This window comes from Seriola dumerili, unplaced genomic scaffold (assembly GCF_002260705.1).
Source record: "Seriola dumerili isolate Sdu_G_001 unplaced genomic scaffold, Sdu_1.0 BDQW01000290.1, whole genome shotgun sequence".
In the NCBI taxonomy this organism is placed as follows: Eukaryota; Metazoa; Chordata; class Actinopteri; order Carangiformes; family Carangidae; genus Seriola; species Seriola dumerili.
The window spans coordinates 786,185-798,426 of NW_019174545.1; the positions used below are offsets into that span (position 1 = coordinate 786,185).

Consider the following 12,242-nt stretch of genomic DNA (forward strand, 5'->3'; position numbering starts at 1 on the left):
GCACTCTTCCTTTATTTCATGTACCCCAAAAATCTCAAACATACAAATTGCACCCTTTCTTAAATAACTATAATTGCTTATTGAAACTTACATCACATAAATATAATCTCCATCTCTCCTGAGAAGAAACAGTCAAGTAAGGTTTTTCAAAGCACAACAGATTATTCACATCTAAAACAAGATCAGACCAGTGGTTCTGCTGACTATCCTGAGTAAATAAGGCATGTGCAGGCAAAAGCAAACACAGGTGGCTCTGTTAGAAGAAAGGAAAAGGAAAAAAAAACATTTCTACACAATATTAAATCAAGGCTAAAGGGAACTCTTACCAGCTATTGTACATGTATCAAGCACTCAAAAATACACAAATATAGGATCTAAGAAAGAATAAAATAACTAGTCCACACAATGGGTCTATGATATGATTTTCCACTAATTTTCTCTTCTACAGGAAAGTATTCGCAGCATATCAGCATATATACAGTAAAGACTAGTAGTTTGAGTATGTCTGTTACAACATGTTCATATTCTCTTTGGCTGGTTTTTTATAGGCACAAAAGATGTGATTCTCTTATTTTGGCTCTCCTCATGACTTTCCTTCTGTCCTGCTGTATCCCTTAAGTCTCCTCCCCTGTCCTCTTACACCAGATTAAACTCCTTCAGGTTGTGTCTGAGGATGGTGTCTTTGACGGCCACAAAGACAAAGCGGATATTTTCCGTGTCTGTGGCGCAGGTGAAGTGAGGGTACAGCGTCTTGTCCTTGTCTGGGTTTTGTTCTTGGTACATTTTCAGGATGAATTCTTGAGCTGCTACAGGATCCTGCTGAGGTCCTGCAATTCAGGGTCAATATTATTTCAATGTGACTGTCAATAAATTAAACAGGTAAATGATTTCTATCATTTGTTTTAGAAAAAAAGAAAACGGCCAAGCCTGTTCTTTTAAGATTTCAAAACATGATGAGAGCCCAAATACAACTAATAACTGTGTAGAGAATGTTTTCTCTCTAACCCTAACCCTGTGTGAATTGGAGTGTGGCTCGTCTCTGAATACATATTTTCAGTGTTTAATGTGCCACATTTTACACTAGATATGCCACATACATCACAAGTTTACCACAACATTTGTGCATATTAACTCTGATCACTGCCTCTAGTGGTGATTGTATAAGTGAAGGTCTTACAAGGTCTTTTTTTTTTAGCAAGAGTCCATCCTGAACCAGAAAATGATAGACCAAGCGGAGACCCCCAAGGCAGTTATTGGATTGGCCCATGAGGCTGGCTCCAAAAGCGAGTCAATCTTTATAGACTCTCATGTTAAAATGCATAACTTTACAGCAGAAGTAAACATGTTTACAGCCCGGTACAAAAAAACAGTTTTGGTCTATATAGCCTATTTCCTACTTCATGACAACTATACAGGGGTGAATTTTTATATAACTAACTCCTTTAAATTCCATTAAATAAAGTTCTGCAAATTGAGGGCGTGCCGCTTTGAGTGACTGACGGATAAGCATATGCCTGCCACAAGCCGGCATGCTCGACTCGCCCCTCATCTTTGACCATTTTTGGATTGGCCGGAAGTTCGGCGGAGTCAGGTACTGGCAAGATGGCGACGTCGGACGGCCAACTCTGAGCTTCAAAACCACTCCATAGCCTATGGGTGACGTCACGGAGGCTACGTCCATCTTTATTTACCCGATCCACCTTCACAAACTGACCCTGAGCCGAAAACAAGCGTGCACACTGTCAGGCAGCCGGAAGGAGGGAGAAATATGCGGAACGCTGCGAATCAAGACGCCTGACAATCTGCAAAGATTTCGGACGACAGTATTCATAACTTGGAATACTTTTATGAGAATCCCTTTGGATCTTTTATGTGTGGACACTAAAGGAATATAAAAAATGGAGGACCAGACAGACAGTTGACAGGTAGGGAGTCTCCAACGCTTCACCTCCTGCTGGTTTACGACACTGGTAAATCTAAATGAATTACAATTAAGTGCGCACAGCTACTTAAAAATGAACTCAGCAGTTAGATTATGGATAATTTATCTGAGCTAACGAGGTACACCATACTGGCAATAATACAATACCGACAAATGTTTAAGCATTTATGTCTTTGCTGCTGCTTCTTACTAACGTGATCAGACACAACATCACATATCCACGATAACAATCAGACTGACAGTCCCTTGTTCGGCCACATTAAGTGTGAATTACAGAAATAACGGTTGTGAAAATGAAGCATCTAACTGTGCGTGGTTTCTAAAGCAGTCCTTGAAGTGCAGGCTCACACTATAATGTTTGGAGCAGTGGAGGGAAGCGTGGAAAAATGATAGGTAGATTTCTGCAGGCACTTGAGAACACTGTCTTTTCGGCATGGCTACAAACTAAAGAAAAAGTAATGTGTTGTGCCGTGTGTGGGGGTGTCCAGCTTGCAGGTGGGCAGCACCAAGAGAAGTATTGAAGTCAATAGGCCCAGGAAGTAATGTCTGGACCCCCAAGGAGGCGTTTCATACAAAGGAGAAAATTGGGTTTTTACCCTAACAGAGTTACTCCCTTTGCTGTAAACTTTGATCCTTATGACTCTGTAGACCATTTTCACACACAAAAACCTATATAACACACTATAAGTAAGGGAAAACGTAGCATAATAGGTCCCCTTTACAGCAGTTTAGGTTAAAATGTACAAATGCTGATCACTTACTATTAGACAGAGCATCTAACTATATGCACACAACTCTGCTGTAGGTATGAGCCATCACTTTCAGTATCTACATACAAATTGAAGGTGATTGTGCAAAGAGACTAACTCACCTGTAAATTCAGGGAAGTAGGTGGATACGTGAGAGTACATGATCTTCTCCTGGAGAATGTCGGTCTTGTTGAGGAAAAGTATGATAGAGGAGCGCTGGAACCAGGGGTAGGTGATGATGGTCTTGAACAGAGCCTTGCTCTCCTCCATACGGTTCTGAAATATAATTTCAGGACTTAAAGAGGCAGCAATGACGACACATTTTGAGGGATCAAAGTCTGGAGCAGATGAACTGATTTCTCACCTCGTTGTCACACTCAGCGAGGACCTGGTCGTATTCACTGAGTGCCACCAGGAAGATAATGGAGGTGACATTCTCAAAGCAGTGGATCCACTTCCTCCGCTCTGACCTCTGACCCCCCACATCCACCATCCTGCCGTAACAACAGCCAATCCCAACAACAGAAGAGGCATGCCACATCATAAATCACCTGTGATGCCAGTTCCAGTGTAATATAGGTAAGCTATTACCTATTGTGTTGGTATTCTCTATCTCACCTGAAAATGACATTCTCCATGTCAAACGGGTATTCAATGATACCCGTGGTTGGCACGCGGACTCTGAGGATGTCCTGAATCTCAGGTAAATATGAGGGCTGTGAAATTCGGTCCAGATCGGAGAGATAGCTGAAAAAATGTGCACAAGCAGAAGGAGGAGAAATCAGAAATTGGATTTTTGTGGCTGTTTAAGCAGATAGAAAATATACTAACTGTCTGAATTTAAGAGAATATGAGAAACCTAGAGAGACATAAAAGGGAGGTGAAAAGGACCTTTGCAATAGAAAAATACAAATACAATGTACTGTAGTACTGTACTGTGTTCATTTCCCAAAATAGTAACTGCAACCAAAAAGAGTTTCTCTTTTTCTTTTTATCTGCATCATCAGTGGATCATCAATGACTTCACAAAAAGCAGGTTTTTAATGTTAATTTTTATTTCACTGTCAGCAGATATTCGTCTGTGTGGCCTGGTGGGACACCTCCTGTGCTCATTCCAGTGGCTCCTTGTATTTACAAAATATGGAAGACAGATATATGGGTGGACAAAATACCAAGGACACCTATAATCAGGACTATAGCTAGAAATACAGAGGTCAAGAGTCCAATCTATTCAATATAATTTATAGTCATGTGTACATCCCACTTACACACCAAAAAGATTCTCTAGTTTTCTTTTTTTCAATTTAGTTATCAGTTCATTTAACAACATTAATGTCTAAATTCTCATGCTGGTGGAGAATTACTGAATCCTTTACTTGTTTACTTTATTTATTTTGAGCTTAATGTCGTCAGATTTGAGTCTAAAAATTCAAGTATCATAATATAAAATACCCACCATGTTTACGGTTTTCACTTTAGAAGGTAAATTAAAAATAAAAGTAAAAATACTTTACTACTTTAATATTGAGGTTAGAACTTAGCTACAGCCCTGCCCATTATAATGCTTTCTAATACTACAATATCTGTGGCAGAGCTGGAGAGAGCAGAATCTCTGACTGATGCTCACTATTTGGTGGAGTCGGACAGCTGGTACTCCCTGCGTCGGTCGTAGCACTCCTGGATTCCTCCATCCTCCCACAGACTCTTGATGGCCATCGCAAGGCCTTGATCTAACTCCTCCACCTTATCCACCTCCACCTCCAGGACTGAGTTAGCATGGCTCTGCAAACACAGTCAGACATGAGGACGATTAAGACGATTAGAAAATGATCCATCTCACATGTCCACACCTTCTTTGTGAACAGATCAAAGAGAGGAGAAGAAACAGGAATCAAGCTTTGATTTTATTTGATTTTCATATCTAAGATACTTTGCACATCAGAAAAAGAAGCTGAAAGTGCTGTTGTGGGGTTCTCATACAGCATATAACATTTTTTGAAAGAAATTTTAAAAAATAAAAGTTTTGTAAGCTGTAAAATCATTAATATTTCAATTAATTTACAATGTCACAAATTGACTTTCAGTGAAAAAGACACTTTGTCGATTTAACAAAGTTTTACACTTTGTTAAATTGAGAAAGTGAAGAGTCAGAATAAAAGGGTTTCATCTGGGGGGAAGATGGTTTAAAAGGTGCTAAAGAAAAATAAATATGATAGCAAAGAACATTGTCAAAAATGAACCAAAATAAACCTGGACACTAGAGTCAAAAGTAAGTTATAAAAAGGAGCAGACCTGGTTCTCAGGACTAGAGAAAGATATGCTGAGTGTCTCCATGGCTCGGATCATCGTCTGCATGGACGTGTATATGTTCTGGAAGACCAGTTTGGCGTAGCTCTTCTTGTCCTCAGCTGTGTATCCTCCTCCATGGATAATCCTCATTTGTTTGATAAAGGTGCTCTTTCCACTCTCTCCAGTACCTGTTGGATCCAACGATGGTTACATCCACTAATACCTTTTTATATGTGCATACTTTTAGCATTATTACATCTCAACATGCTGAACAATGTTATTGTATTATTAGAGTATTATTACTGAAATGTTCATGTGTAAGCATTACTTCAATATGGAGGTAATTTATATTCTGTTTTGTGGTACAAGAGACCCTGTTTTTTTTAAATGTACTGCTTTGTACTGTATGTATAATTTTTAATCTGCTGTTTATCTAGTGAAAGAAATGTAGAACATTTCCATCTGATATTTGTGAAGTAGCATAAAATGTCAACAGTCAACTACCTCAAAACTGTATTTAAGTGCAGTATTTGAGTAAATGTACTTAGTTACTTTCCGTCACTGCTCAACACGTATGCTCAAATAATAATAATAATAATAATTATAATGTATAGCACTCAACACATCTGTCTGTTTCTGTGAAGCTTGTTGCTAAGACTCTATTTGAAATAAACACTAAACCAGCAAACAATTGCTATGACAACTCTTGATTACTAACTTCTCTGTGCAGGGATAAACAGGCAAACTGAACGATTTGAATGTATATTTGACTGCCAAAAGGACACCTGTGAATATCTGGGTGCCAAAGATGAGCACCTTTACTCTCACCATTTCCATGGCTTTGTGGAAAATACGCCAGTGCTTTGCTGTAAATGAGCTGGGGGTGGCCACCACACCCACATTAGTCAACACCATTCATACATTTCAGTTTCAGTTGGAGCTTTTAGTAAAAGTTGCCTTAACTCCAACATGAAGCTGTGTGAGTGAGTTAAGGTGCTGAGAGTGCAGATTGTCAGTGGTGTCAGCCAAATACACACAAACTATACTTAAAATGCCTTTGCACTTCAATACAGTTTACATTTCAACACGATAACTCCTTCCATAGCTGTTTTAGTTGAACCACTAACCACACACACACACACACACACACGCACACACACACGTACAGTTACTGTCACATGCCTCTTCAATTCTGACAGCACAAGTTCCTAATTTTCTCATTCAGACCACGTGATGCTTTATCAATTTGTTTAACAAATGTATGTTTGTTAACAGACCTGAATATTTAAAGTTGCCATGTTTGTGTTTAGAGTGTAGGAGTGGGCCCTCCGTATGAGTGTGTTTGTGTGTGTGTGTGTGTGTGTGTTTTCTGGTTTCCTGGCTGTTTTGCATGGCATCATGAATACGTGAGTCTTTACATCTTAGCAAACAAGGCTTAGACAAATTGTCTGGATTTGAATGCATCTTGTTTACAAGTCAAGTTTCTTGGAGATTAGGGGGGTTTGGGGCAAGACAGGCAGGTAATCACTGCGATGGAGGCAAATCATGATCCTGCGCATCTGCTGTGTTTTACTCGCTCAGAGAGAGAGTCGGCCTCACTCTTTTATCACAGATTCATGTGACATTATTACCTTTATTTTCATTGTGACAGGTCTGTCTTTAATGTAGCAGTTCCTTAAATCCAAGACATTTTTTTACAGGAGACAATAAATGTAACTTTGACCCTTGACCTTTAACCTGTAACAAGACACATACTGAAAATCAGTAAAAATGACTCATATTTTGTTAATCTTTTAATTAACTGACTAATAATAAAATAGCTGTGGTAGCTAACCACCCTACATGCATCACAAAGGATTAAATATAAGTATTTTTCTCCCTCAGTGGACACATGCAGCAATAATAATTTCAAAATAAAACATAATAAAGCCGAGCAATTCTTCATCATGTCTAAATGAAGTAAATGTCTGAATGTTTTCACTGGATTGGACTTGGAGACATGTTTTTAGCAGACATTACAATCTGGTGGAGCAGAGTTTAATAAATGAATGTGGGGTTGTTGTTGTTGCTGTGATAAGAACTACTACCACCTGTCTCACTTCGCCCCCTCTCACTCTTTTTTCTTTATCCTTTTTTTTTTTTTTAAAAATACATACCAATTATATACATAGATTTTCTCGGTGTAGTTGTTCAGCTCGATCTACTGGACATATGCAGACAATATTATCCTTTGATTTGCAAATATGTCATATAAGTTCCAGCAGGAGCATCAGGTGGTTTAAGAATCATAAACTGATAAAATGTGGGTTTTTTTATGCTAATTATTTCTCAGGCACAATAAAAACTTGAAACCATGAAAACAGCTGCATAATAATAACAGCAGAGTTTTTGCAAAGAGCAACCTTTCACAAATCTCTATGCAGTTTATTCTTGATTCCCAGTGGTCTGTCTTCCTCTGTTACTAAAACTGATAATTAACTAACTGTTTCCCTCTTCATGAACTAGACCATTATTGAGGTCTGTTCTCTTTATGTTTTGTGCTTACATTAGTTCAAGTGTATTAATATTTAATGCCGATAAAGGCATTTTTGCAGAAATACATGCCAGTGTGGTTGATTGTTCGTTAAAATGCTTAATTCAAGCCTTTGTTCATATTTTATATGCTTTCGCTCACTTCATTCTTTTATTCATGTTTTTCTGATTATGACTTGCAGTCATTACTGATCTGAATGATCTAAATGACCAGTACTTGTAAGTACAGAGCAGTGCTTACATGTCTGTACTGTAGGTCAGGTTTAAGGCTGTTGATCTGCTTCACTCCCACTCGTCCTCTCTGGGGATCTGACTGTGACCATCCTAATGAAATCCACTGAGAACTCTGAGTCACTCCGATTAGCTAAATAAATGCTCAAAGAAAATACTCAATATATATTTGCTTATATCACATCTAACATTTCTATAGGTTAAGACACAAGATCCACAGCAGTGTGGCTTGGAAAGAATAATTTCAAGTTGTGACAATAATCTGTTCTAATTGTCAGAATTTGCCTTTTGATAATTGTTCATTTCAGTGACACCTTTTATCTTAATAGTGAGTTTTCATAACTGAGTCGTCTGTTTCCTGGTGACCTTATACACCTGTTACTGCTCAGTGCCTAAGCTCATCAAACAGCTCTCACAGTAACTTTGTAATCCCGGGCAGCAGTTACCCGCATACACTGTACCACAATACATGTCATGATCAATATGTCTACCATCTTTTTCAGATCTTATCCATCCATAATGTCTTGGCCATCCACCGCACAGTGAGCCAAGAAAAGTATTTTCAAATGAAATGAAATAGGATTTATAATGCACGTTGGTTTATTAGCAACCTGACGCTCTATATTGCAAGAAAGCCCCTTCTACGAGAGTGGTGGAAGCAAAGCTAAGGCTCATGTGCTGCTCAGGGGTGAGATTTGCATGATTTTTGCATGAGGCGCGCCCGCAGCAGCTAGTTATGGCATTCAAACATACCACTGACCGAGCTGAGGCCTTGACAGTGACTCATGTCTCTGAAGTGCTCTCACACTGCTGCAGTAAAATGGGTGTTGGCCAAAGCACTGATGGATGCTCTTTGAATTCCATGTGGCAACACTGTTTCCTCTTTCACTTGATCTGCCGGTCGTTCCCAAAGCTACACAAGTTAACTTACAACGTAGGAAGCTGGCGTTGAAAGGAAAAAAAAAACCCCTGGGCTCAAGCCTTAAGCCCCTTTCCCAGCCAGCGTCACCTGCTTAAGTGTCCTAGAGGAGGTCAGAGAAGACAAGTAAACTAACGTCTCTATTATCAGAAGCTTCACATTACAAATGACGATGAAGCAGGACTATGCCAGTGAAAAATACAATGGCCACCTTGGCTTACTGACACTGTCTATCAGCTGTACTACTTATTTACACACTGACTTGATATTTTCTCCTTATTAGCCTATTTGCTTCTTTACTCCCTCTCCCCATGAGACTGGGGTTCATCCCAACAGAGGACGTGAAAACGCCCATACATCTCCAGTCCAGTCCAAGCATGGAGCAAACACAAAAACCCTCCAACGCACAACAGCCCGCGGAGAGAATTTCACTGGAAATGGAAATGTGTTGTCAATGGCGAGTTTCGGTTTCAGACCGATGTCGACATACAACGCCACCATACACCGAGTAAATCTCTTTCTCTGGATGTGGCTGTTTTCAGTAGTTCTGTGGCAAATACAAATTAATAAGACGAACTGATCAAGGATGAAACCTGTTCACAGTGCGTAAAACCAATGGCACATCCATGAGAGGCTGCGCACACCCGGAATGTTCGGGGGGGGGGGCGTGCGCCACATCCGGAGACGAGGGATTGAAGAGAAAGGAAATGTACAGTTAGATATGAAACTTTTCCCTCCTCGCGTTATTTATGACTTGAGTCCTTGATGCACCCCCACACGTATCCAGCTTTTCCTTTCCCTTACTTCATGTATGTGTTATAATCATTAAAATACAGATTAGTCGAGATGCTACCCAGTGCTGTACTACTTGCCATGATGCCTGCATGCCCAGGTGTGGTCAGGAAGCAGTAACGACAAATTAAAAATCCATCCTTGGAGAATCAATGACCTCCAGTCAATGCCGCTAGGGATATGCAACAAATAGCAAAACTACAGGTGTGAATTATTCCATTTGTAGGAGCTTTTTAAGATTTTTTTTTTAATGGCACTTTGGCCTGAAAGGCACTTCATTACTTAACTTTGGACCACTAGGGCCACTAAGAATGTGTGAGAAGAACTTGGTCTAAACTCAGTTACCCTGTAGCCCTGGTACCCGGTGAGTGATGCTCACCTAACAGCAGCAGTTTCAGCTCCCTGCGCGAGTCCTTCTTGTCTCTCCGCAGCTGCTTCTCAATCTCCTCGTTGATCCTCTGGTTCTCTCTGTCCTCCGCCGACACGCAGCATCCAGCCATCGTTCAAAACTAACAGGCTCCTTTTCTCTCTCTCTCTCGCTCCAGTGAGACCCTCTGCTGTCAAAAGGCAAATGCTGAAGCCTGGGAAGATGCGCGCGGGCGTGTGTGTGTGTGGCTCTTCTTCTCTACTCACTTCCCCCCTCTCACGCTTCACAAATTCAGGAGGAAAAGGGCGAAAATCATCCTTGACAGGCTTGATTTTCCTCTTCCTCTTCAATGCGAACGAGAAAACCAAATTTATTGGTTTACAGAGGCAAAAGGATTTTAAATGAATAATCCGCGTCTGAAAACGAAGGATCCTTTTAACTTTTAACACGAAAGTCCAGAGAGATTATCAGGAATAAAAAAAAAATTAAAAAAGCGTTGACCCTCTGATAAAGTGCTGGCTCGTCTGAAGTTGGACGACACTTGAACTTTGTCCAGCCGGTTGATGTGGGCGTGGCACCAGTTGCAAATAGTAAAGGATAAAATGGGAAGTTAACAGCCAGAGCAAGCAGAGAGAGTTGACTTTACCGCACAGAGATGCATTTGACAAGATTAATTAGAAAAAAAAAAAAACTATGAATGGGGTTGTTGTGGCGCTACTGGTAGGTTTCGATCACACAAAGCTGCACAACAATACTCAGAAAAGTATTGGCGCCATAAGTCTGTCTGCACTGGTAACTTGGTTCCCAGCTGCAAACAGCTTCCCTGCCAAGTTATTATACATCGCACATGTAGTACAACGAGCGAAGCCTCCTCCGACACTGTCATGTCTCCTAACGGCCACTGAGGGTCAGGAAGGCCAGCTGTGAGCAAGTGGATGAGTGTCAGCTGCTGACTGTAGTGTGCGCGCTGACCTTAACTAGTTCTTGCCATTCATACATTAAAGATGTAAATGAGCTAAGATTGTTAAGTATTGGGTATCTATAGCTGTGACAAAGTAACCACAGGCCTCTTTGGGCCTTTTTGTGAAATCTACTGTTTACCCACACTTGTAGCTCAATTAAAAAAAAGTTCTCAATACGTTCATTTTTCATCAGGGAGGATCTGTTGGCAGCTGTTTTCATGTCAGTGCAATGGGACAAAATCTTTGTCTGTGTTAAGGTAAAATACTTCAACTTGCCTGTGATCTTGTAGAGATCATTTAGCCTGTGCACATCAGCACATCATGTATATAAAAGATGATGAATTTTTGCCTTGATTTATACTCTACAATAAAAAGTTGTCTTATGTCCGAATAAACTTTAATTATAGTGGTGTGAGGGAGTTTTAAACCAGACAGTAAACAAAGCCAGCTCCCTGCCAGCAACGTTGTGATATCTTTTTTTTTTCATAATCTGTTGTGTCCCTCTTTTCTTTTAGAGGGAGTTTTTTAGTGCATGTATAAAGATTTAAATGTAAACATGATAAAAAAGGGAAAAAAGAGCTAAAATTAACCTCTAAGCGGCAACTTCACCCCACAGGGCAATACGCTTGGGGCACATTCTATTGAACTTTATGATTCTACTTTACAAGAATCACATCTTTGTTCACTTTCAGTGCTTTACTGAGGTTTGTTGTACAAATTAAGAATTCAAATACAACTCGATTTAGGTTGTCTGGCAGAGCATTATCCTTAAATACCAGTCAGAGATCTGAACCATGGTGCGCAGTTAATAGTAAGATATATAATGAACCACAAATAAATGAACCACATCATAAAAACCATAGCTGTGCTAAAATGACAGAAAGTAAAAGTCAGAGTCGACATACTTTTGAAAAGAAACATGTTGCTTCATTCAGAAACATGTTGAAGGAGTGCGATTTTATGGATACATGAAACATTTTACACAATTATGATTGGAGATCATCATAATAACACTATTTCAAAATGCGTCATTAAACGTCATATCATCAGGATCTGGAGGCAAAGAAACCTGACAGTAGGCGAGCTGAAAGCACTCAGATGATGTGTCTGAGACTTGAGTAGAAGAGCAGTTTATGGAGTAGTTTTCTGCAGTTCCTCAATATACTGTATGCAACACTGCACTGCTCTTGAACATACTGCATGAAATTTGAACAGCAGCAGAGCTTTCCAACAATGTGTCAGCAAGTCAACACCAGCTGGAGTCTGTGCTCTCTTAAAGGGAAATCCAGCTCGAGTGTAACTCACATGTGCTCTCTCAGATTAATGATGTGAACACCAGCAAATTACTCGCAAAGCCTGGGAATAGTTTGTGGCTCATATTTATCAGATAAAATCCAAATATAATTTGCTTTTTTGCCAGAACAATATGGTTTGAGTGAGCTTAGATCCTTTTTATTTT

At 39.9% G+C, this 12,242-nt stretch overlaps 1 protein-coding gene across 1 annotated transcript; it reads right to left on the reverse strand.

Moving 5' to 3' along the window:
• Window positions 1–11: 11 nt before the first annotated feature.
• Window positions 12–10,328, reverse strand: LOC111230822 (guanine nucleotide-binding protein subunit alpha-14-like). The gene is made up of 7 exons (XM_022757663.1): window positions 9,834–10,328; window positions 4,984–5,168; window positions 4,319–4,473; window positions 3,310–3,438; window positions 3,056–3,185; window positions 2,814–2,967; window positions 12–827 (listed from the first exon to the last, which is right to left on the reverse strand). Exons 1-7 carry the CDS (start codon window positions 9,952–9,954, stop codon window positions 637–639), a joined length of 1,065 nt encoding a protein of 354 aa, XP_022613384.1. The 5' UTR covers window positions 9,955–10,328; the 3' UTR covers window positions 12–636.
• Window positions 10,329–12,242: the final 1,914 nt, after the last annotated feature.

What these genes read in the sequence shown, in the direction of transcription:
- LOC111230822 (XM_022757663.1), bottom strand. Translation starts at nt 9,954, where the DNA reads ATGGCTGGATGCTGCGTGTCGGCGGAGGACAGAGAGAACCAGAGGATC. An exon ending in GCTGAAACTGCTGCTGTTAG is followed by an intron (nt 5,169 to 9,833) that starts GTGAGCATCACT and finishes TGGATCCAACAG; the next exon opens with GTACTGGAGAGAGTGGAAAG. An exon ending in ATGGAGAATGTCATTTTCAG is followed by an intron (nt 3,186 to 3,309) that starts GTGAGATAGAGA and finishes TTGTTACGGCAG; the next exon opens with GATGGTGGATGTGGGGGGTC.